This window comes from Phyllosticta citriasiana, assembly GCF_038021145.1.
Source record: "Phyllosticta citriasiana strain CBS 120426 chromosome Unknown IWZ02scaffold_5, whole genome shotgun sequence".
Classification (NCBI taxonomy): domain Eukaryota; kingdom Fungi; phylum Ascomycota; class Dothideomycetes; order Botryosphaeriales; family Phyllostictaceae; genus Phyllosticta; species Phyllosticta citriasiana.
Window position 1 is genome coordinate 631,950 of NW_027117282.1, and position 20,193 is coordinate 652,142.

At 57.2% G+C, this 20,193-nt stretch overlaps 7 protein-coding genes across 7 annotated transcripts; 5 read left to right on the forward strand and 2 right to left on the reverse strand.

Moving 5' to 3' along the window:
- Positions 1–26: 26 nt before the first annotated feature.
- On the forward strand, positions 27–4,310 carry IWZ02DRAFT_375389 (uncharacterized protein; the record flags this gene model as incomplete). The annotated part of the gene is made up of 3 exons (XM_066764820.1): positions 27–3,203; positions 3,570–4,034; positions 4,203–4,310. The coding sequence occupies 3 exons, from the start codon at positions 27–29 to the stop codon at positions 4,308–4,310; spliced, it is 3,750 nt and encodes a 1,249-aa protein (XP_066623666.1).
- Positions 4,311–4,470: 160 nt separating this feature from the next.
- Positions 4,471–6,715, reverse strand: IWZ02DRAFT_225560 (pisatin demethylase). The gene is made up of 3 exons (XM_066762883.1): positions 6,125–6,715; positions 5,874–6,070; positions 4,471–5,822 (listed from the first exon to the last, which is right to left on the reverse strand). The coding sequence occupies exons 1-3, from the start codon at positions 6,312–6,314 to the stop codon at positions 4,632–4,634; spliced, it is 1,578 nt and encodes a 525-aa protein (XP_066623667.1). The 5' UTR covers positions 6,315–6,715; the 3' UTR covers positions 4,471–4,631.
- Positions 6,716–7,524: 809 nt separating this feature from the next.
- Positions 7,525–8,551, forward strand: IWZ02DRAFT_468894 (ubiquitin-related domain-containing protein; the record flags this gene model as incomplete). The annotated part of the gene is made up of 3 exons (XM_066768666.1): positions 7,525–7,546; positions 7,605–7,832; positions 7,884–8,551. The coding sequence occupies 3 exons, from the start codon at positions 7,525–7,527 to the stop codon at positions 8,549–8,551; spliced, it is 918 nt and encodes a 305-aa protein (XP_066623668.1).
- A 248-nt stretch (positions 8,552–8,799) lies between these two features.
- Positions 8,800–10,569, forward strand: IWZ02DRAFT_225804 (NADP-dependent oxidoreductase domain-containing protein). The gene is made up of 3 exons (XM_066762889.1): positions 8,800–9,289; positions 9,381–9,531; positions 9,604–10,569. The coding sequence occupies exons 1-3, from the start codon at positions 9,258–9,260 to the stop codon at positions 10,456–10,458; spliced, it is 1,038 nt and encodes a 345-aa protein (XP_066623669.1). The 5' UTR covers positions 8,800–9,257; the 3' UTR covers positions 10,459–10,569.
- Positions 10,570–12,625: 2,056 nt separating this feature from the next.
- IWZ02DRAFT_468897 (major facilitator superfamily domain-containing protein) lies at positions 12,626–14,563 on the reverse strand (the record flags this gene model as incomplete). The annotated part of the gene is made up of 4 exons (XM_066768667.1): positions 12,626–12,717; positions 12,742–13,569; positions 13,632–14,068; positions 14,163–14,563. 4 exons carry the CDS (start codon positions 14,561–14,563, stop codon positions 12,626–12,628), a joined length of 1,758 nt encoding a protein of 585 aa, XP_066623670.1.
- A 1,702-nt stretch (positions 14,564–16,265) lies between these two features.
- Positions 16,266–16,869, forward strand: IWZ02DRAFT_517054 (uncharacterized protein; the record flags this gene model as incomplete). The annotated part of the gene is made up of 2 exons (XM_066770689.1): positions 16,266–16,339; positions 16,458–16,869. 2 exons carry the CDS (start codon positions 16,266–16,268, stop codon positions 16,720–16,722), a joined length of 339 nt encoding a protein of 112 aa, XP_066623671.1. The 3' UTR covers positions 16,723–16,869.
- A 1,419-nt stretch (positions 16,870–18,288) lies between these two features.
- Positions 18,289–20,128, forward strand: IWZ02DRAFT_489496 (uncharacterized protein; the record flags this gene model as incomplete). Its single annotated transcript, XM_066769579.1, has 3 exons — positions 18,289–18,823; positions 18,880–19,327; positions 19,384–20,128. 3 exons carry the CDS (start codon positions 18,289–18,291, stop codon positions 20,126–20,128), a joined length of 1,728 nt encoding a protein of 575 aa, XP_066623672.1.
- Between the last annotated feature and the right edge of the window lie 65 nt (positions 20,129–20,193).

A 20,193-nucleotide genomic window follows, 5' to 3' on the forward strand; every position in this document is an offset into this window, starting at 1 on the left:
CCTCTGCTCGACGGAGCTCAAGCGTCATGGCTCCCTCCAACGTCTTTTCCTATCTCCGCCCGCACCACAAGCGGACGCATTCGCATCCCAGCTCGCCAGAGCCGCAGCTGGCGGTCAACTCGATAACCAACCCCGCCCCGCTCCACGAGGCCCTGAGCACCACCCCAACTTCTGCTCCCCGCTTCACCTCCTCCGACACCTCGACCAGCCATGCTAGCTCCCCTCTGGGTCCCTTTGCGCCCGGCCTGCCAGCCCTGTCGAGAGTAGGACGCCGCTCAAATCCCCCGGATCCGCAAAAGGTGCCGTTTTCCGCCGCCAAGGACCATGGGTACAACAAGAGACATAGCATGAAGGAGGACACTCTGCAGGCGAACACATCTGCCGGGAGCCGTGGGCAAGAACAGGTCAAGCCAAACCCCGACCCGGCCATACCGCCCGATGGCTGGAGAGATTCCGTCACGGGCAGAAACGCACCTACCGGGCTGAGGACCAAAGGGCAAAGCGCACAAAATGGTTCATCGCCGGCACACGCGTCATTGAGCACGCTTGCTGAAGATGCCGCCCCGACCAATTCATCGTTTACGGCCAGCCAGATTTCTCTTGCATCTACCACGCTTCCGGAGAAGGAAAAGCATTCGAGCGCGATTAAAATACCGGGTCCCTCACAGTCGAGCAAAAGTGGAAAGCGAGCTTTGAATCTTTTGAACCCAATGTCCCTTCTTTTACGGCGCAGGTCTGCCCAGGCGCTCCAAAATCTTTCCGAGGAGAGTCTTGTCAGTCACCGCAACCATGTCGTCCCGGCAATGTCCCTCGGAGACGATTTTGACCCAAGCATTCGTGGAAACATTGTGCACGACTTTAGCGCCCCGAAGCCCAGGAGAACTCAATCCTACGACATGTACACTTTTCCACAAGGACTTCGAAAGGACAATCGCGACGACGAGAGCCCTTCGAAAAGGGATCGCTCACATACACCCGTGTTCAAGGAGGAATTCGATGCTCCCGAGGCTGACGATAAGAAGCGACAATCTGCGATCAGAGCGGAAGAACTGGCGAATCACGACTTCCTAGCGCGCAACGCCGTCCCGAGTGAATCTGGTCACGAACAGCCTATTCCGCCATTCGGAAGATATCCAGCACAGCCCCCACTCCTCTCCCGGAGATCGGTCCCTCCGCCATTGGATCAAATGCCCGTCAGAGAAGTTGCAACAGGCTTGGCAACTGTCCCCGAAGCTAGTCCACGTTCTCCTGACAGTGATACAAAACGATCGAATGCCACCAAAACGCCACCGTTGAGCCGGTCGCGGGCGACATCAGTTGCTGATTCGTCATTCCAGTCAGGACTGCCGACGCACATGACGAGCCGAGCCTCGCGCTTCAGCTTTCAGATTGGTGGCGTAGATTCGGCGGCGCAAGAGAAGCTGCTCGAGGAAAAGCACAGAGCGAGATTCGCACAAAAATCAAAAGAAAACATTGGAGATGACTTTGGTGACGCAGAAGAGGACATGTACGATTATAATAACATGGACGATGATTTTGGTGGATACGAGGAGGAGATTCCAACCATAGGAGTGGAAGACGATGGCTTTGGAGGAGACGAGAGACCGGGACTTTCACCAGGATTGAGCAGTTTGGACTTCAACTCCATGGTCGTGGGCTCGCACGTGGACGACGTGCTGGGACCCACGCCTGGGACTGCGGAAACTGGATCGACAGGGGAGGAGAAATCGCAACCTACTGGCTCACGGGCGAGTGGTGCGAAAATGCAGGTAGGATACAGCGAGCACGTGACAGTGGATGCCGAGAGCAACGGCGCTGGAGGCATGCGAATAAGTCTGCAGCCGGACGACGATTCGGAAGTAGCGACTGGAGACCACCAGCCTTTTCAGTTCGACGACGACGACGATTTGTACTTTGACGACGGCCTTATTGGCGAGCCTGATCCGCCTGCCGAAGGCGACAAGTTCGACGAATCCGTATTTGACGACCCGGAGCACCACTTGTATGAACGTCGCCCTCCTTCGTTGAAACCCCTCCCGGCGCAAAGGACGGACACCATGCCACCAGAGTCTGCTGAAGATCAGAACGAACTGGTAGATGAGCCCGCTCCGGCCCATGCTCTGGCGCCTCATCCTTCAGTGCTCGGCAAGAAGTCTGCCTTTCAAGCCACGGAGCCTTTTGATTTCAACAGTTCTTCGTATCACAACGCTCTGGCAGACGCGCTCAACAAGGCAGAGGCAGAAGGGCGCTTCGTACGCAAAAACAGCATCGCAACCACTGATGTCTCTTTTCCAAGCAGAGAGGACAGAGCTCAGGGGAACGGAGAGAATTCGAACCAGGCCAATGAGAAGGAAAGCGAATCGCAACATCCGACCGCAGGCTTCATGCCTGATTCCGGACGCGGCAGCTGTCAGGTGGATACACTCAATTCTGGCTCTTTTGACGACATGGGCGACTTGGATTCGCCATTCAGCCCCAACCCGTACGATGTCGGCTTTGATGATTATGGAGATTACGATAGCGGTCTGGAAGACGACCCCATCATCGCTGCCGCCAATGCAGAGGCCCTGGCAAACGATTACGATGGCGAATACGGCTCAGAGTTTGGGTTTTATGCTTCAGCCTACGCCAACTCTCAGGCCGGACCTGGCGGATACTTTGGACCTCGCGGTGTTGACGCACTAGGCCGCAGTGCCAGCGGGAGGTATGCCGTTAGGGAGCCAAACTTGACTCCAATCACAGAGCGTTCCGAGTACAGTACGCGCAATTCATTCATTGGACTTGGCCACTTTGCCGGTCCAAGCAGTGCTCCAGGCAGCCAGGCTCAAAACTCTGCTGGCGCAATACCGTCGCCTGGATTCGCGCAGTTTGCTCGCACCAGCCCGTATGGGTTCCCTCCAGGCACCGAAGACGACTTTTCTGATTACGACATGAGCTTGGAACAGCTCATGCGGCTGAGGAAAGGTGCTTTTGGTGGCGCTGGAAGCCCGGCAGGGAGCACTGCAAGCAGCCCAAGAAACAGCAGTCCGATGAACTTTTTCTCAGGGGGCTTCTCGGGCCGTGGTAGCAGCCCCGTGGCTACTAGAACCAAGAGTTCTCTCGATACCTTTCCCGAGGGGCTGCAGGAGGTCGAAGAGAGCCCAGATGAAGCCAGCTCCACGCAGGCCCAAGCCTCGTCGGCATCGCAGTCAGACGCAAACAGAGTTGATCTTTCACCTGATATCAGCTCTGCAGACGACGGAAGCCCTCAACATGCTTCGGCTCCTGTTCAGATATACGGAGTACCTCCTCAAAGGCATTCGGGTTATGATGCCTTTTTGCCTGATCACCCTGGCGCCATACCGCTCTCTGTCCCAGCATCCGCCATTTCCACCAACTCGAACTCTTCATGCATATTTAGCCATCCCTCCGCTGTCCAGTCTGCAAGGAATTCGACTTCATGCCTTGCCGTCTCTCCGACTCTCAGCGTTGCTGCTCCTGTTCTCTCTCCTACCGCTGGACCTACCTCTCACCCACAGCAGCCTCCGCCACCTTATTCTCCTTTAGATCCACAAAAGTTCCTCCCCCAGCACGAGCCTGACGCCCACCAGATTCAACGCTCTACTCTCCACCTCCCCATCCACCAACACACGCGTACGCATTCGCAACCCCTTCCTCCACTCCAGCCTCTTCTCTCCCCACTACACTCACCGACTCCAACAAACGACACCACTACTTCGACGACCTCAACCTCGGCCATTGACACCAGCTCGACCGCCACGACCCCGGCCAACCTCTCCCCGCAGCCTCCTCAGTGCATCTCAGGCTTCTCGCACCCACATCCCCTAGTGGAGCTTTCTGCCGCAGCTGCCGCAGCTGCCGCGCCGCCTCCTCACCACCGTCGCGGCAAGTCCAGCAGCTGCATCATCTCCAACGCTCCACCAATGCCAGCGCCGACATCGCAGCCTCAAGAACTACCGCCGCCACCGACGCGCCCCTCGCACAGTCGCACCAACAGCGCCAGCGCAGACCACGTCACGTACGTGCGCGAGCGCGTCGTCGAGGATGACCACCACTATCAGCACCAGCACCTACAGCCGCCTTATGTCGGTGGCCGCCCTGCTACGATTGCGGCGCCTGGCACGAGCAGCAGTGGTGAGGCGGCGGCAACTGGCGGCGGTGTCCGTGACGGCCGGGGCTACTTTCCCGACGGCACGGCAAAGGGCGCGGAGCGCGAGGTGTATAGGTGGGTGTTGGAACGGCGCCGGACCAGCGGCACGGGCGAGATGGAGTTGGTTGGAAGGGAAGTTGTCGAGAGCGGCAGGATTTGATGCTGCCCCGAACATCGAGTGAGAGGGAGCGGGATGGGTGGGGGTTGTTGGTTTTCGTGTTTCCTTTATCCCTTTCTTTTGTAAACAGTTTCATGTCTTTTTGAAAGGGATGGATGGGACGAGTGGATGGATGGATCGATTGGTGGACGACGGGTGCCTCTTTGTATCTACCTACCTGCGCGCTTAATACCTCAACTACATAGACAGATCGATCCTCTCGGTATGGAGAAGGGGCCGACACACGGATGATGGGAGGACGGACGGGACGAATGGACACACACACTACTTTACTCGTGCCTGCCTGCCTGCCTGCCTTTCCAACTACTGCAAATCGTCCCACTGCGCCTGGATACCAAAGTCCCTCTGCTCCTCATTCCCATCATCCATCTGCGCCTCCGCGCCCAGCGCCGGCATCTCGCGCTCCGTGATGCGGAAATGCATGGCATTGTGCAGAAAGAATCCAAAGCAAAGACACTCAGGCTGGACATCGGGCCTAACAACATGCCAATCAAACCTAAGCACCAGCTCCGCGAGGGTCTTCTCAAGCTCCAAACTCGCCAACGGGCGGCCCAAGCAACCGAAACGACCGTATCCAAAGACGAGGCTCTGCACATCGAGCATGCGGGCGAGCTTCGCATCGTCGGGCTCGTCGAGCCAGCGCTCGGGGCGAAAGACGTCGGCGTCGGGGCCGAAGATGGCCGTGTCGTGCATGAGGCCCCAGCTATTCCAGCCGACGTGCGTGCCGGCGGGGACGAAGCGGCCGTCGGGCAGCACGTCACCGGCCGGGGGCGCCTGCTTGGCGAGCTGGGCGACGATGGGGGGGAAGACGCGGAGGCCCTCGCGGACGCAGGACTGCAGGTAGGGCAGACGGCGGGCCTGGGCGTCGGAGAGGACGGGGCGGGCGAGGCGGCCGGCGGCGACGGCGGCGTCGAGCTCGCGGCGCAGCTTGCCCAGCACGCTCGGGTTGGTCGCAATGTTGTAGAGCGTCATGCGGATGCCGGACGCCGTGCTGTCGCTGCCGACGGTGATTTGGATGAGCGTTTCGGACTCGAGTTGCGTCTTGCTGAAGCCTTTGGAGACGAAGGAGCCGAGCATGTCTTTGCGCACGACGGGCGACGAGCCGAAGCGCTCGCTCACGACTTGCTGGGCGAAGGCCATGGCGCGGCCCATGCCGGATTTCGAGGTTGCGTCGGGGAGGAGCCGCTGGATGAAGGGGATGCGGAGGATGTTGTTGATTTCCGGGTACAGCATTAGAATGTGCATGAAGGGGAAGGCTTCTTGGATGTGCTCAATGTAGCCAAAGGGATCGGCGTTTGTCTCCATGAAGCCAAACTGCTTGCCAAAGGCTACCGTTGAGATGACGTCCAGTGTGAAGAAGGTGGTAATGCGTGCGAGGTCCGCCTTGACGTATTTCTTGTCCGAGGAGACGTAGTGGGTTTTGAGAAAGTCGACCAGTTGGACGAGACAGTCGTCCACACTCTTCTCCAGGGAAGTCGTGTCTTTCCCCGAGTACTGCATGATCTGTCAGCCTCAATGAGACTTATCCATACGGGTTTGACCTACCCCTGGCGCCAGTGACTTGCGGAACTTGGAGTGCAAGGCCTCGTCCCTCAGGCTTACGACATTGTCAAGTTTTGGGTGGAGGCGCAGTCCATTGTACCAACTGGAACGGGTGTAGGTGCTGTTCGCGGCGCTCATGCGTTTGATGAGGACGGGATCTCTTGTCAATAGATGGTTTGGTCCGATGCGAGCAGTCGACCCTATGGCCAGTGTTAGATTTGTATCCAACAGAGGCTCTTTGTTTAGTTACTTGCCATATTTTTCACCCAGACGGTTGTAGTGGATGTGCATGTCCCCAGACGAGTCCACCCGTGCTTGATACAAACGCGAGAAGCCAGCGAGCCATGGGCCCTTGAAGTGGCTCAACGCATAGTACCTTCTGATCAAACGAATGACATAGGCAGCCACGAGTCCCGCGACAAGCAAGGTGGTCAAGGATGCCATGGCTCACAAAGAAGAGGACTGGAAAATTTGGCGCAGGAAAAAAGACTCGAGGCAGATGAGTAGACGTTGAGAGATACTGGCATGGTAAGTGGGTGGACCCCTGCAGAGATCCGCGGCCTTGGCTATGCGGAGCTTTTCAGCAGGCAGAATGTGGACGCAGAGCAAATCAAAACGAGTCTCTTATCAATTGAGCATGCACGCACGGAGTACAGGGCAAAGATTTGGAAAGGCGCGGGGGCCAATACAGACGTGTCCCCGTTTGTGCGCATTTCAGCGTCGGAGCATGGGCCGGAGATGGGTTTGAAGGTGAATGAAAAGAAATACATGCCCGAAAGAGGATAAAATGGATGAGACAAGGGACGGGAGGATGGGTCATGGTGTGCACTTGAAGGGGTGGTGTAGGTGTTGATGCCAAGAAGTATCAAGCCACAGGACGCCGAGCCACAGAGCGGCCGATTTCCCCGCAACGAGCCGGAGGTGGCGGTGCACTGGCGACGCTGACGCCGACGCTGACGCCGCCTTTCCCGCGCGACAAAGAGAAGCCCCGGCGAAAGCCGGCGTGGAAGAGTCAGTCGGCGGAAAATTTCAACATGTTGGTGGCAAGGGATAGGTCAGCTTGATGAGCGCGACGCGATAAGCGTTGAGAGAAGGGGGTCAAAGAGACTCAACTTGACACCGTGGTGGTCGGCTACCTTACCGTGAGCGGGCGCGTCATATGTTAGGACGGCGTGGGCCCGCGCGTGACAAGACTGGCCGCGAACGTCATCGACTGCGGTGAACGGAAGCTCCTGAACTCGGCGGGCTCACGGGGAGTAGGTGGCCACAATGCGGACAGCAGGTAAAATGAATGTCGAGTTAGGGGCAGATTTCCTTACTATGAAGCTAGGAGAAGGCACATGTAGGACTAAGTTAAGTTGATATGTAGCGTTGGTGTTCGACGGAGCCTGGCCGCCGCTTCCACACGCTTCCAGTTCCAGCCGCGCTTAACCAAAGCAAGCAGCACCCACCCAGTGTTTGTCACCCTGCCTCAGTCAGCAACCGGGCCCCCGCCACCTGCACTCTCGCTGCCCAGCCTCCATCTGCCTACTTATAAGCCCTTCGCCCTCCCATCGCCCTCCCTATCTGCACCACTCTCGCAACACACCCGTTCAACTCGCCCAGCGACCTCTACTACCCATCTAACCCACGCTACCACTCGACTTCCGCAACCATGCAAATCTTCGTCAAGACCCGTAAGTTGCCGCTGCATCCCCACTCTCGCCATCCTCACCTTGCTGACCCGCGTCGCAGTCACTGGCAAGACCATCACCCTTGAGGTCGAGTCCTCCGACACCATCGACAACGTCAAGTCCAAGATCCAGGACAAGGAGGGCATCCCCCCTGACCAGCAGCGTCTCATCTTCGCTGGCAAGCAGCTTGAGGATGGCCGCACCCTCGCCGACTACAACATCCAGAAGGAGTCGACGCTTCACCTCGTCCTTCGCCTGCGTGGCGGTATGCAAATCTTCGTCAAGACGCGTAAGTTGCCATCTGCTCTTCGCACCTCCGACCAGTTCTAACAACTCTCAGTCACTGGCAAGACCATCACCCTCGAAGTCGAATCGTCCGACACCATCGACAATGTCAAGTCCAAGATTCAGGATAAGGAGGGCATCCCGCCTGACCAGCAGCGCTTGATCTTCGCCGGCAAGCAACTCGAGGACGGTCGCACCCTTGCCGACTACAACATTCAGAAGGAATCCACTCTCCACTTGGTGCTCCGTCTCCGCGGTGGTATGCAGATCTTCGTCAAGACTTTGACCGGCAAGACCATCACGCTTGAAGTCGAGTCGTCAGACACGATTGACAACGTCAAGTCGAAGATCCAAGACAAGGAGGGTATCCCGCCCGATCAGCAGCGCCTGATTTTTGCAGGCAAGCAGCTCGAGGACGGCAGGACGTTGGCAGACTACAACATCCAAAAGGAGTCGACCCTGCACTTGGTGCTTCGTCTCCGTGGTGGTATGCAGATCTTCGTCAAGACCTTGACCGGCAAGACGATTACGCTTGAGGTGGAGTCTTCCGACACGATTGACAACGTCAAGTCCAAGATTCAGGACAAGGAGGGCATTCCCCCGGACCAGCAGCGCCTGATTTTCGCGGGCAAGCAGCTTGAGGATGGCCGGACGTTGGCCGACTACAATATCCAGAAGGAGTCCACTCTGCACTTGGTGCTTCGTCTCCGCGGTGGTCAGTAGAGGGATGCCTCATGGGTCATTCTGGGTCGGTTTCTGGGAGGCACAGGCGTTCAGGATGAGGCACCTGCGGGTGTCTCGAGATAGTCAATTCAAGGAGCTTACGGGCTGAGGCTGAGGCCTCTCATTTTACCCTTCAACTTTGCAAACAACGATGCGGAATGCGCTTCTGGTGATGAGTTTGTGGCAGCCCTACCCGAGCAAATAGAGTTCCTGACGTCACGCAGCCGGGAAGTTCTACCGACAGGACTTCTTCCGAGCTCAATTGTCCAACACCAACAGAATGGTCCATCATGATGATCACGTACTCATCGTACTACTCTGGTCATGTAGGAGACACGGGTATTCTGGGCTCTTGGAGCCTGTAGTGGGACAGAGGATCATCATGCCACAGAGCGGCAAATGGGCAGCGAATGACCTGGTGCTCCAACGATCGCTCTTACAACGGCGGCAGATTGACAGCTAGTCTCAGACGGGCTTGCTGTCTTGAGGAGCTGGCGTGCGGAGTTGAGCGGAGAACAATGACCCACCACGGATTTAGTACGGCGATAGCTATGGCCTAATAGCGGAGCATGTGTTCACCAACGTCAGCGGTGCAATCACTGTTCAGGTACTTATAAGCTGCAACAGACGCCTGCCTGTCCAGCCCCACTCCACTCGACAGCAACCCCCCTCTACATCGAATTGAAGCACCCGAGAAACAACCACAATGACCGCCGAAAACAAGATGGAATACGTCAGGTCAGTCCCCTTGCCCCACCATCCTAAGGTACCCCTCGTTTGCCTGGAGCCATCAGGACGCTCAATGAGATTTTGACTGACGATTCGACAGGCTCGGAAAGTCTGGCCTCAAGGTCAGCAAGGTCATCCTGGGCTGCATGTCGTACGGCACGAGCGATTGGCAAAAGTGGGTTCTGGACGAGGAGGCGGCCCTGCCTCTGCTCGAGCACGCCTACGAGAATGGCATCAACACTTGGGACACTGTGAGTCGAGCGCCATTGAGATGGTTTTCGGAGACGTGGAAAGCACCAGACTGACACAACGCCCTCCAACAGGCAGACATCTACTCGCATGGCCGCAGCGAAGAAATCGTCGGCAAAGCTCTGCGCCAGTACAACATCCCGCGGCACCGCGTCGTCATCCTGTCAAAGTGCTACTTTGGCGTAGCCGAAGACGGCACCCAACCTCCCATCGCGGCATCGAGCACCAACGGCGGCGAGTTCGTCAACCACGTTGGCCTGTCACGCAAGCACATTCTGGACGCAGTAGACAAGAGCGTGGCGCGACTGGGCACATACATTGACGTCCTCCAGATCCACCGGCTGGACCGTGACACGCCCATGGAGGAGATCATGAAGGCGCTCAACGACGTCATCGAGTCGGGCAAGGTGCGCTACATTGGCGCCAGCAGCATGGCAGCGTGGGAGTTCCAGATGATGCAAAACATTGCCGCGCGCAACGGCTGGCACCAGTTCATCTCGATGCAAAACTACTACAACCTGTTATACCGCGAGGAGGAGCGCGAGATGATTCCCTACTGCAAGGCCACCGGCGTCGGTCTCATTCCCTGGAGCCCCATTGCCCGTGGCGTGCTCGCGCGCCCCTGGGACAGCCGCGGCACCACCCGCGAGCAGACGGACAACTTCCTCAAGGCGCTCATCCGCTCGCGCGAGAACGAGGTTGACAAGGCCATTGTCGACCGCGTCGAGGAGATTGCAAAAAAGCGCGGCGTCTCCATGACGGCTGTCGCCACGGCCTGGTGCATCGCCAAAGGCGTCTCGCCCATCATCGGCCTGAGCTCCAAGGAGCGCATCGAAGAGGCCGTCAAGAACTCCAACTTTAAGCTGCAGGATGAGGACTTTGCATACCTCGAGGAGCCATATCTGCCCAAGCAGATTGCGGGATACTAGGGAAAGATTGATGATGAATGAGCTGGGGAGCATAGGGGGAGTCGGAGCCGGAGCCGGTTCGTGGTACCGAATCCACGGCGTGAGATTTTTTTTATTTGCATTGATTCAGGACTCCAAAAGACTCGTTCATTGTGGGATCAGCAGCATTTTCTTCAACCGACAGCGAAAAGAAACAGAAAACGGCAAGAAAAAGTAAAACGACTAAACAGCATCAAATAGTCAATGGTACCACCCATCCACACGATTCTCCCAAATCAATCGATGAGAGCAACAGGAACAGGTCCAAGTCAATTACATGGTCATCTCTACCATGGATACCCACACCGACTCAACCGACCAAAGCAACAGGGACAGTGCGATACTTCACACCGTGACGCTCCTATCCCAACACAACACTAACTCGAGCAAACTCTGGTTCACTCAAACCCCCTCGACCACAAAAGCCGTCTCATCTCCCGTCACATAAAAGCTTCGCCTGCCCCCGTCCATGGTGACAGACCCTTCTCTACACTCTTCCACTTTTGCTCGCTGGCTCACTTGCGCTCTCAAAGCTCTCAAAGCTCACAAAGTTCCCGAACAGAAGAATATAAGCTTACTTCGACATAGAGACACGCCGATCCTGCGAATATACCCGCTCTCCTTTCATTGCGACTACCATACCTAGCTTGAGACGCATTCCATCCCATCGCACGACCGCCGCCCGTCCACCGGTATCATGGCAAGGATCTCGACATCGACGGGTATGTTGGTCACTACTACCTCCACCTCAACCCCCTCCTCAACCCCACGCTATCCCCCATCCTCATCCTCATCCTCCCCCTTCCCTATCCCCCTCTCGTTTTCCCTCCTCGCCCCCCTCATCTTTCTCGCGCTCTTCATTCTCCTGGGTTCGGATTCCTTGTCCAACGCTCTCTTTTGTTTTTGCTCTGTGTTGTGTTAAGTGATGCTGTTTTTGTCTGCGTCGTTTGCTTTGTGCGTTTGTGTTGTTTTTGTTTGTGTGGGGGTGGTTTTGGGGGTGGGGAGGGTGAGGAGGGTGATGGGGAGTGGGAGTGAGAGTGGGGGTGGGAGTGGGAGTGTTAGATGAGGGGGGAAGGGGGGTGGGTTAGTCGGTTATTGGTTGTTTTTCTTTTCCTTTTCTTGTCCCTTTTCTCTCTTTTCCTTTTGTCTTCCTCTCTCTGTTTTCCTTTCGCATTTCCTTCTCCTTTTTTTCAACGTGTCCAGGAGAGACAACGACAACGGTAATTACAACAACAACAACAACGAAACAACAAAGCTGATTCCTCTTAATTACAATTACCATCTATCTAATTCTCCACACCCTATTCCCCTTCCTCCCTTCTTTCTCCCCTACCAAAGTCTAGAAATGGGGAAGCAACCAAAGCAACACGTAAACGGGGTATGATGCACCACCACCACCACCACCACCACCACCACGACGCTCCCACTCAACCGCCTCCGTCTCAACAAATGCAATCAATTTTGACTCATCATCACTCGTACCGAATAAAGCGTGTTTGCGTGCTGAATACCGTCTACCGTCTATCTGCCGTGCATTTGTCATCATCATCATCCATGTCATCATCCATGTCATCATCCATGTCATCATCCATGCCATCCATGTCATCATCCATGTCATCCGCACCGTCAACCCCCATCTCTCATCCATACATACAAGGATGAATATAGTGATGAAGTGGTGTGCTCATGCCACCACCACCACCACCACATCATCATCATCAGACAACTGCCTGCTCCGATATCGGTCTACTGGTCTCCCAACAACGTTTGGACGACGGACATGGCTCCGATTTGCTGCTGCTGCTGCTGCTGCTGTCTCTCTCTCTCAGATTACGTGGTCAACGGTACGCGGCTCCCCTCTTTTCCCTTGGTTACTATGGAAAGTTGGGAGAAGAGGGAGAGAGAGAGAGAGAGAGAGAGAGAAGTGGCGCTGAATCTACGCGCAAGTAATTGGAGGAAATGATGATGAAATGCAACAGGGAAAAAAAAAAAAAAGAAGAAGAAGAAGAAATAGGAGAAAGAGACGAGATTGGAAAGAGGGGAAAAAAGGGCAACGAGACAAAACGAGATGATGGTGCCAGCCAGAATCGCTGGTTTTTGTTGGATGGATGGTTGAGTTGGCAGTCTGCTCACCACGGAACCACATCACCTACGTCCGGTCCGTACCGATCGTCTTCTCCCCCTCCCCACCACCCGACTCGCCCAGCGGCTGCGCGCTCGCCGTCGGCGCCTCCTTGACCTCTGGCGCCACCGAGACGCTGGCACGCGGCGTCCCCGCCGCATCAGCCGCGCCGTGCTTCTCGTGGTCCTTCTCATCGTCGTCCTCTTCCTCAGGCCCAACCTGCGTGACCGTCGCATCGGTAGTAGCGCCGGTGCCAGGCTGGCCCTCCTCATCCGGACGCGTCAGACCGTTGTCCTTGACGAGGAAGCAGCCAAAGAGGCAGAGCGCGACGAACGGGGCCAGCGTGATGAAAACGGTGCGGCTGGCATGGGCATAGGCGTCGTGAATAGCGTCGCTATCGGCAGCGCTATAGCGACTATAATCAGGACTCGTGTACGTCGAGTCGGCGAGGCTTTTGAAAGCGGGGGGTAGAGCGCCCTTGAGGCTGTTTTGCAGGACGGCGGCGGAGATGGCGAGGCCGAAGGCGCCGCCCAGCGAGCGCAGGAAGTTGCGGTTGGAGATGACGACGGCGCGCTGCGCCTTTGTGCAGTGCGCCTGCATGGCCACGAGCGTGGGTTGGAAGATGAAGCCGACGGCTGTGCCGACGATGCCGCTGATGACGACGACGGCTGCGATGTGCAGCGTGCGGTTGAAGAGGGTCAGCAGCGACGATCCGATCGTCCAGAGGATGAAGCCGGCCCAGATCACCTCGCCGTACCGCTTGTAGTGCGAGATGTACAGGCCGGTGAGGATGGAGAAGAAGGATTGGCAGAAGACGATGGGGATGGTTAGGATGGCCGAGAGCAGTGGTGACATGTCGCGCACGTTTTGGTAGTAGAGAGGGAGGTAGTAGAGGTAGGCGTAGTAGACGGCACCGAAGAAGAAGTTTTGGAGGAGCATGACGGCGACGGGGATGTTGCGGAAGAGGGCCACTGTTCATGTGGTCAATATGCCCGGCTGCCTTTACAAAGAGACGTCCGGGGAAGCTTCTTACGAGGCATCATGGGCAGTGAAGCAACCTTCCACTCGACTAGGACAAAACCAATTGCACACACGCCGCCGACGGCCAACATGGCAATGACCAGCGCGCTATCCCACGCAAAGTAAGAGCCGCCGCCAGAAATGGGAATCAAGATGAGGATTATGGCGGCAGAGCCCGTCAGGATGCCCCAAAAGTCAATCTTCTTGACATTGCCTTTGAAGTCCTCGGCTGGCATGGACGACGGGACCATGAACCAGTTGACGATGCCGCAGACGGCGGCCACGGGGCAGACTAGGTAGAAGAGGCCGCGCCAGGTCGAGTGCTCCGCAAACGCGGCGCCGAGGAGCGGGCCTACCATGTTGCCCATGCCTACCATGGCGCCGAGGATGCCTTGGTACCGGCCACGCATCTCGAGCGTCACCACGTCGCTGACAATTATCATGGACAGACTGCCGAAAAATGCGTTGTAAGCTTAGGGCGTCTTGTCGAGGAGGAAGAGGAGCATTTGGTTGTGCTCGAGTGAGTGGTGGGTCGATATCGTACCTGGTGATGCCACCGCCGGCCACGCCTGCGAGGCCGCGGAAGAAGTACAGCATGGTCGAGTTGACGGCGAGGCCGCAGAGCAAGTCGCTAGTGCAGAGCAGCGCCAGCGCCGACACGTAGACCAGCTTTCGTCCAAAGAGATCGGACAGCCGTCCGTAGAGGACTTGGAACACGGTGTTAGCGATCAAGTTGGACGTGCCTGCCCAGCTGATGGTGTTTTCGGCATTGAGGTCCTTGGCGATGGACGGAAGCAGCACGCCCAGTCCATTCTGGTCAATGAAGCAGACCAGCAGGCTCAGGGACATGCAGCTAAAGACGATGAGCAGCTGCCGGATTGGCAAAAGGTCTGTTTGATCGTGAAGGCCGGCTTCGACATCTTTTTGTTTTTGCTGGGCTGTCATTGGGGAAGGAGTCGGAGAGATGGAGGATGACTAGGTTTAGGTAGGACAGTCTGCCAATGCTAGAGCCTTGTGGGATGAAGTGCTCAACACGAGTCGCGTGCAGTGGGAAGTGCACGCTGAGATGGGCATTGAGCCGCCAAAAAAATTCTCCTCGAAGGCGCAAAAGAAGTTTCAACCGTGGATCAATTTTGAACGCGATTGACGAGGATGAATAGACGTAATAAGAGAAGAGTGAAGAAGGGGGGGGAAAAAAAAAAAATTAAAAGACGCGCTTCTCGTCCTAGTGGTCCTCCTCTCGCTCGGATCAGCTTGCCGTGGTGCAGAGCATGACCCCGGTATCGGTGGGGACCGCTGGTGGCCCACGAGCCAGTGGTGGATCGTCAGTGTCAGCACATCTACGAATGCAGAACTTGGCTGCGTCCTGGAGAGGGGTGGTGTTCCTAAAGCAGGACCATACAGTACAGACGGCACCCAGTGATTGCGGGGAGGCCATCTCAATCAAGTCTGGGGGTGGAAATGGCTATCGCTCTGCTATAATGTCAATGGCGCAATGTGAGCATCTCGGCACATTTTTGTTCATGCCCACTCAGGACCCAATCATGTCGCAATCAAATGGGAGACTGGTTGTCTTGAATAGGGCGGACACGTCAGGGCAGGACAGATCCATGTCGGCGCCGTGCGATGAGCTGGACTCCAGGACGTACCTAATGGGCACGGGAGAGGTGTGACGACTCGTTTTAGCGTGAAAATTGCCACCTTGAGGCGACGAGGGCAAGAATTTCCAGCAGCGACATGGCCAAAGGCGTGCCATTTCGAAATCTGCACCAGCGGAGAATCGGCTTTCTCTGCGACCGACAGTCGAAAATTCAATTCCAACCAAAGTCGACGAAAGACGTCGCTGTGTGCAGTCGTTGGCTGCTCGTGTCGAGAGAGTGGTAAGCTTTGAAAGGCTCAAACGTGCTTCCGGCCTCGGCGATAGGACTTCCATGCGACGAACCAGGCTGGCGGTCCTCACCGTCCGCCAAGGTACACGCATGCCATCATCCTATTCTTGCTTGCACCTCTTATCTCGGATTTGCCCTTGTTTTGATTCGCTGCAGCGACGACCATTTGTTTGGCAGACAAGTCGATAGGCTAAACTGATGATTCTGGATGGCTTCTTATGAATGTTGGAAACTTTGCATCGGTGACATGCGATTGAGCCGGTCGAAGGACGACGTCAGCATCCTTAAGAAATAGCGGCTTAAAAAGCCACTTTATGGGCAACAGCAGTGAAGATGTATCGTGCTTCGGAAATGCGCCAAGGCTTGCAGAAAGGCGGACTCAGGGACTCAACAATACTTACAGCTGTCATCTCTGATGGACTCCCGCTGAAATCCCAAGTGGGCATACGTTTCAGAAAGTGCCTGAGTACCTCATTTGAAAAGTTTCCTTGCCCCTCTCTCGAGGCGTCTGTCAACCCCGCCACACGACAAACGGCGCGGCGCGCGCCGCGTCTCACACGGCCAAGGAGGTAACACAGCAAACGACTGCTCCTTGACGTTGCACGAAAATCATTTCACGGAATGATGAGCGCGCGATTCAATCGACCAGCCAGGGCCGACCCGTCTGTCGCCCGCTTCCCTTGCTCCCAAGGGGTTAGAGGCCAACTGCACTAGAGCGAGAGCGGACTTAGTCTCGTCATGTTGGGTGCTTGCCATGCATGTTTCCGCGCGTGCTGCCGCTGGCGCTGGCGCTGCTGCTGCTGCTGCTGCTGCGGTTGACGGCCCGGATGCTGTACGTACTGTAGCGCGCGGGATGGCCAACTACAGCATTGTCGATGGCAATAGCGAGCGAGTGCGGGTAGCGGAGAGGAGGGGTGGGGGGGGGGGGGGGGGACTAGTTCTGCTACAAGGGGGGTGTCCGCCAAAGAGAGATGGTCTAAAGGCGTGCGCAACGACAAAAATGAGGAGGCTGGGAACAAATGGACCAGGATGGTAGCAGCAGCAAATGAGAAAGACGAGAACCTACCTGGAGCAGACCGGGGAAGCGAGGACAGCGCAGTAAATCCAGTCAATTGGCAGGGCAGTGGACAGCCGACGAATAGCGTCGGACCACCTGGCGCAACGGTTCAAACACGTAGTGGCCTTGTCAAGGGCCGGGAGCAAGAGGCGAAATGACGCTTCATGTTTGGCTGGTGGCGAGTTTCCGGTTTCAGGGCGGTGCCACATCCATCCGCATTGCCATGCATACGGGTCAAGGAGGAATGAAGATGATGAGAGTGAAGTAAGTGGGTTTAGGGTCGGGCCAAAAGAAGTTTGTCGTGGTGCCCAAAGCGTGCGGCCGGGGCATGGATCGATATGTCAGCGGCGCTGAAGGCAAGTGGCTGCTGCGTTGGGGACAGTGGCGGCGGCGGCGGCGGCGGCGATGGCGAGACGACATGCATGACCGTCGAGCTGGGCAGGCTGCGGGAAATAAAATGAGGTGCGACGGGGTGGAGAGGAGAAGTCGATAGATGCATGAAATGGAAGGAAGAAGAGAACGAACGGGAGGGCTCGCCCGCTCCCGCGCTTTGGCCCGGGCCATCGAGGCTCCCCTGCTCGCTGCGGCGCTGATTGCTATCCGGCCGCGATAGTGAACCTTATCTGCGCCGCAGCCACCGACGCCAGCTCCAGCTGTCTTCGACGTCGACGGCAATCGCAGTCAATGCTCTATTTCTTGTAGCGATTGGCAAGGCCCCGTCTGCTTCTTTTCCCTCTGCCTGGTTTTGCGAGTCCCCTGAGCTACTGCCCAACGTCGCAGGTTCGTCAAAGGGTCTCGGCGTCTAGCGCTGACTCGCGGCTCCTGACGAGAGGGGTCACCTGCCTTTCAGCCCTGCGATCCGACAACCTCGTCGGCGCCGGTCAATTGCTCGCGCATCGCATCGCATCGCATCGCATCGCAGAGTCTGGAGATTGACACGACAGTCTCGCGGACTCGACGCGCGACGTGGTTCCTGGCAGCGAGATGAGAGGCAGCTAAAGTACCTTAGCTTAAAGGACAACGGCAAGGGACATGGAGTCAAGACAGGTCGAGGCGCGAGCAGCCGGCCGCGTCTGGGCTTCCCCTCCTTCGGATCGGCGGTCAATGCCACAGCTTGAGCCCGTTAGTCACCTGGGCAGCGTGCAGCAGCGCCATTGGCGACGGGCCACAGCGGCTTGGGAGCGTGTATCCCGGGCATGTCTGGAAGATTACGGTCAATATAGCGGGCGGGGCCCCTATCCGCTTGACTGAGAGAATTCCGAACGGGCACCGTGATGGATTGGTGCTGTTGTAGTGCCTGCAGCCAAGTCGAGAGACGCAAGGGTTGGCCCCTCGGTTGATTGGACGCTGTCCCCAGCCACCCACCCACCTAGACCTACCTGCTCGACTGCTCCCGTCTTCTCTCTCTCCCGTCAATCAAGTCAACCCACCTGCTGCCCGTACCGTGCGAGCTCCCCATCTGCCTCGAAACTTGAACTGTGCAATGCCTCATAGGGCTAGCAGACTGATCCCGACTCACCTCTGCGACAACCACATCATTTCGACTCCCTGCTGCTCCGCGAACCACCTGATCGCCGCCGCCGCCGCCGCCGCCGCCGCCGCCGCCAAGTCCCGACGCTGCGTTTGCGACCCGCTCCGCATTCGCCGCAACACCATCCCAGAGCCCCTCGACCTTTGCGACCACCCCAGCCCTCCAACGATCCATGCTTTACGATCGAGGCAGCATGACTGCCTTGCGCACCGAAGATCTTGAGGATTTACTCGCCTCGCGCCCTTCGCTGGCCGGCTCTGTCGACGACTGCTACGACGTTGACATTGCGCACCACCGCGCCAACCGCTCGCCCTTCTTCGGCATCCCATCCACCCACTCGGGCTTTCGTTCAGAAGAATCAGAGCCCGACGAGTCCGATAGCCCCGGTCCGTGGTCACCACCTGCCTGGCGCAAAGCCGGCAGCGGCTGGTATCGACAGCACCTCGCCGCCGGCAGCCCGTCGCGATCGCGCGAGACCAGCCCACAGTACGAGAGCGCCGGTGAGGGCGACGCGACCATGGCCGCCAGAGTTCCGCTCCCAGGAAGCCCGCTGAAGCAAACACCCCGCACCAGTCCAGACCGCGACCTCGGAATCGATGCGCGCATCAAGGAGGAGGAACGCGAAGATAACGACGACACGCCACAGCGCGCCATTGCGCCTCGCGACGACAAGAAGAAGAGGGAAGATTCCGCGCAGCCTCAGGGCATAGCTGCGCATGCGCACAACTGTATGTATTGCCCCGCTGTGCAATGCGCAATCGCGTGCGCTAAAGGAGCCAAACAGACATTCGCCTTGCCGTTCGTGCAGAGGTCCAGCATCGAACTGAGCCTTACGAGGCCGCTTGCTCCTGGTTGTACGGTAACTTTTCTTCAATTCTCAAGTCGCGCTCCTCAACGTTGTTGGCCATGCTCGTAGGACTGCTCTCCCTCTTTGGCTTGCGCCTCCTCTTGCAACCGCCCCAGGCAGGCCACGTCCCGGATCTCGTGAAGGTTGCGGGCCTCGCCAAGGCTTTTGAACCCTTCATCTACTACAGCGAAAATGGAGTGTCGCAAATAGGAGACTTGCAAGAGACGGGAGTGGCGGTCTGGGATCTCGGAGAGAGCGTGCGCCTGACGAACATGACATCGGCGCCCATCATAGTTAAGGAACTTGACGAGCTGAGCGAAAGCCTCAAGACCCTCTCGGTAGAATTGACCAAATTCTTTGCAAACGTAGACGGGGACGTCGACAGGTATTTTTGTCGCACCTCTGGCTTGACCCCGGGCCAATGATGCTGACGCCGCGCAGTATTCTCATAGTCATGGACTGGGCCAAGCGAGAACTCGCGCACATCCAGACCCTACCCGACAGCACCTTGGGGTCCGTGTTCGGTAACGTACACCGACTGCTGTCCCGGATAGGGCTCCTGGAGACGTCGAGCGGCGCGCCCACGGCAATTGGAACCGTCGTCAAGGAGCTTTTCGGCCAGACTCAGCCGCAGCGGACCAAGGCAACGCTGCAACGCACGTTTAATGAATTCCTCAACGTCCTTGAGGAGAGCATCAATAATGAGTTGACAGCCTCCACTGCCCTCTTCGCCCTGTACGAGACAATTGATCGCCAGTTTCTAAATCTCCAGCGCACCGTGCTTCGCGAGACTGACCAGCAAGAACGTGAGGAGGGCGACCTTCTCTCTAGCCTGTGGACTCGGCTCATGGGGGCCAATGCCTCCCGTCTGCGCAAGTACGAAAAGAACCGGCAACTGCTAGCATCGCTGCGCGCCCGCACCCTGCTCAACAAGGGTGCTCTAGGCGACCACCGCGCAAAGCTTCAGCAGCTCAAAAGCAATCTTGAGATGCTCCGCAAGCGCCTCATCAGTCCCCTGCTGCGGAGCAACGAGTCAAGCACCCTGGCCATTGAGGACCAGATCAAGGGCCTGGACGGCTCGTACGAGTACCTCCACGGCGTGCGCGAGCGACAAAAGACCAAGGTGATGGGTTTGCTGTACGGGCCCAGCGAGAAGATTTTGGTGATTGAGGGCAACTCCTCCTAGTGATCTCGGCGCCACGGAAAGTAAGGATATTCGTCATATGCATAGCATCGGATTGTGGCGTCCGG

Bases quoted from the DNA above. Each gene is read 5' to 3' on its own strand.
- IWZ02DRAFT_225560 (XM_066762883.1), bottom strand. From the start codon at position 6,314: ATGGCATCCTTGACCACCTTGCTTGTCGCGGGACTCGTGGCTGCCTAT. The intron at 6,071-6,124 runs GCAAGTAACTAA...CACTGGCCATAG, and splicing joins CCGTCTGGGTGAAAAATATG to GGTCGACTGCTCGCATCGGA. The intron at 5,823-5,873 runs GTAGGTCAAACC...CAGATCATGCAG, and splicing joins GCAAGTCACTGGCGCCAGGG to TACTCGGGGAAAGACACGAC.
- IWZ02DRAFT_225804 (XM_066762889.1), top strand. From the start codon at position 9,258: ATGACCGCCGAAAACAAGATGGAATACGTCAG. The intron at 9,290-9,380 runs GTCAGTCCCCTT...ACGATTCGACAG, and splicing joins AACAAGATGGAATACGTCAG to GCTCGGAAAGTCTGGCCTCA. The intron at 9,532-9,603 runs GTGAGTCGAGCG...GCCCTCCAACAG, and splicing joins GCATCAACACTTGGGACACT to GCAGACATCTACTCGCATGG.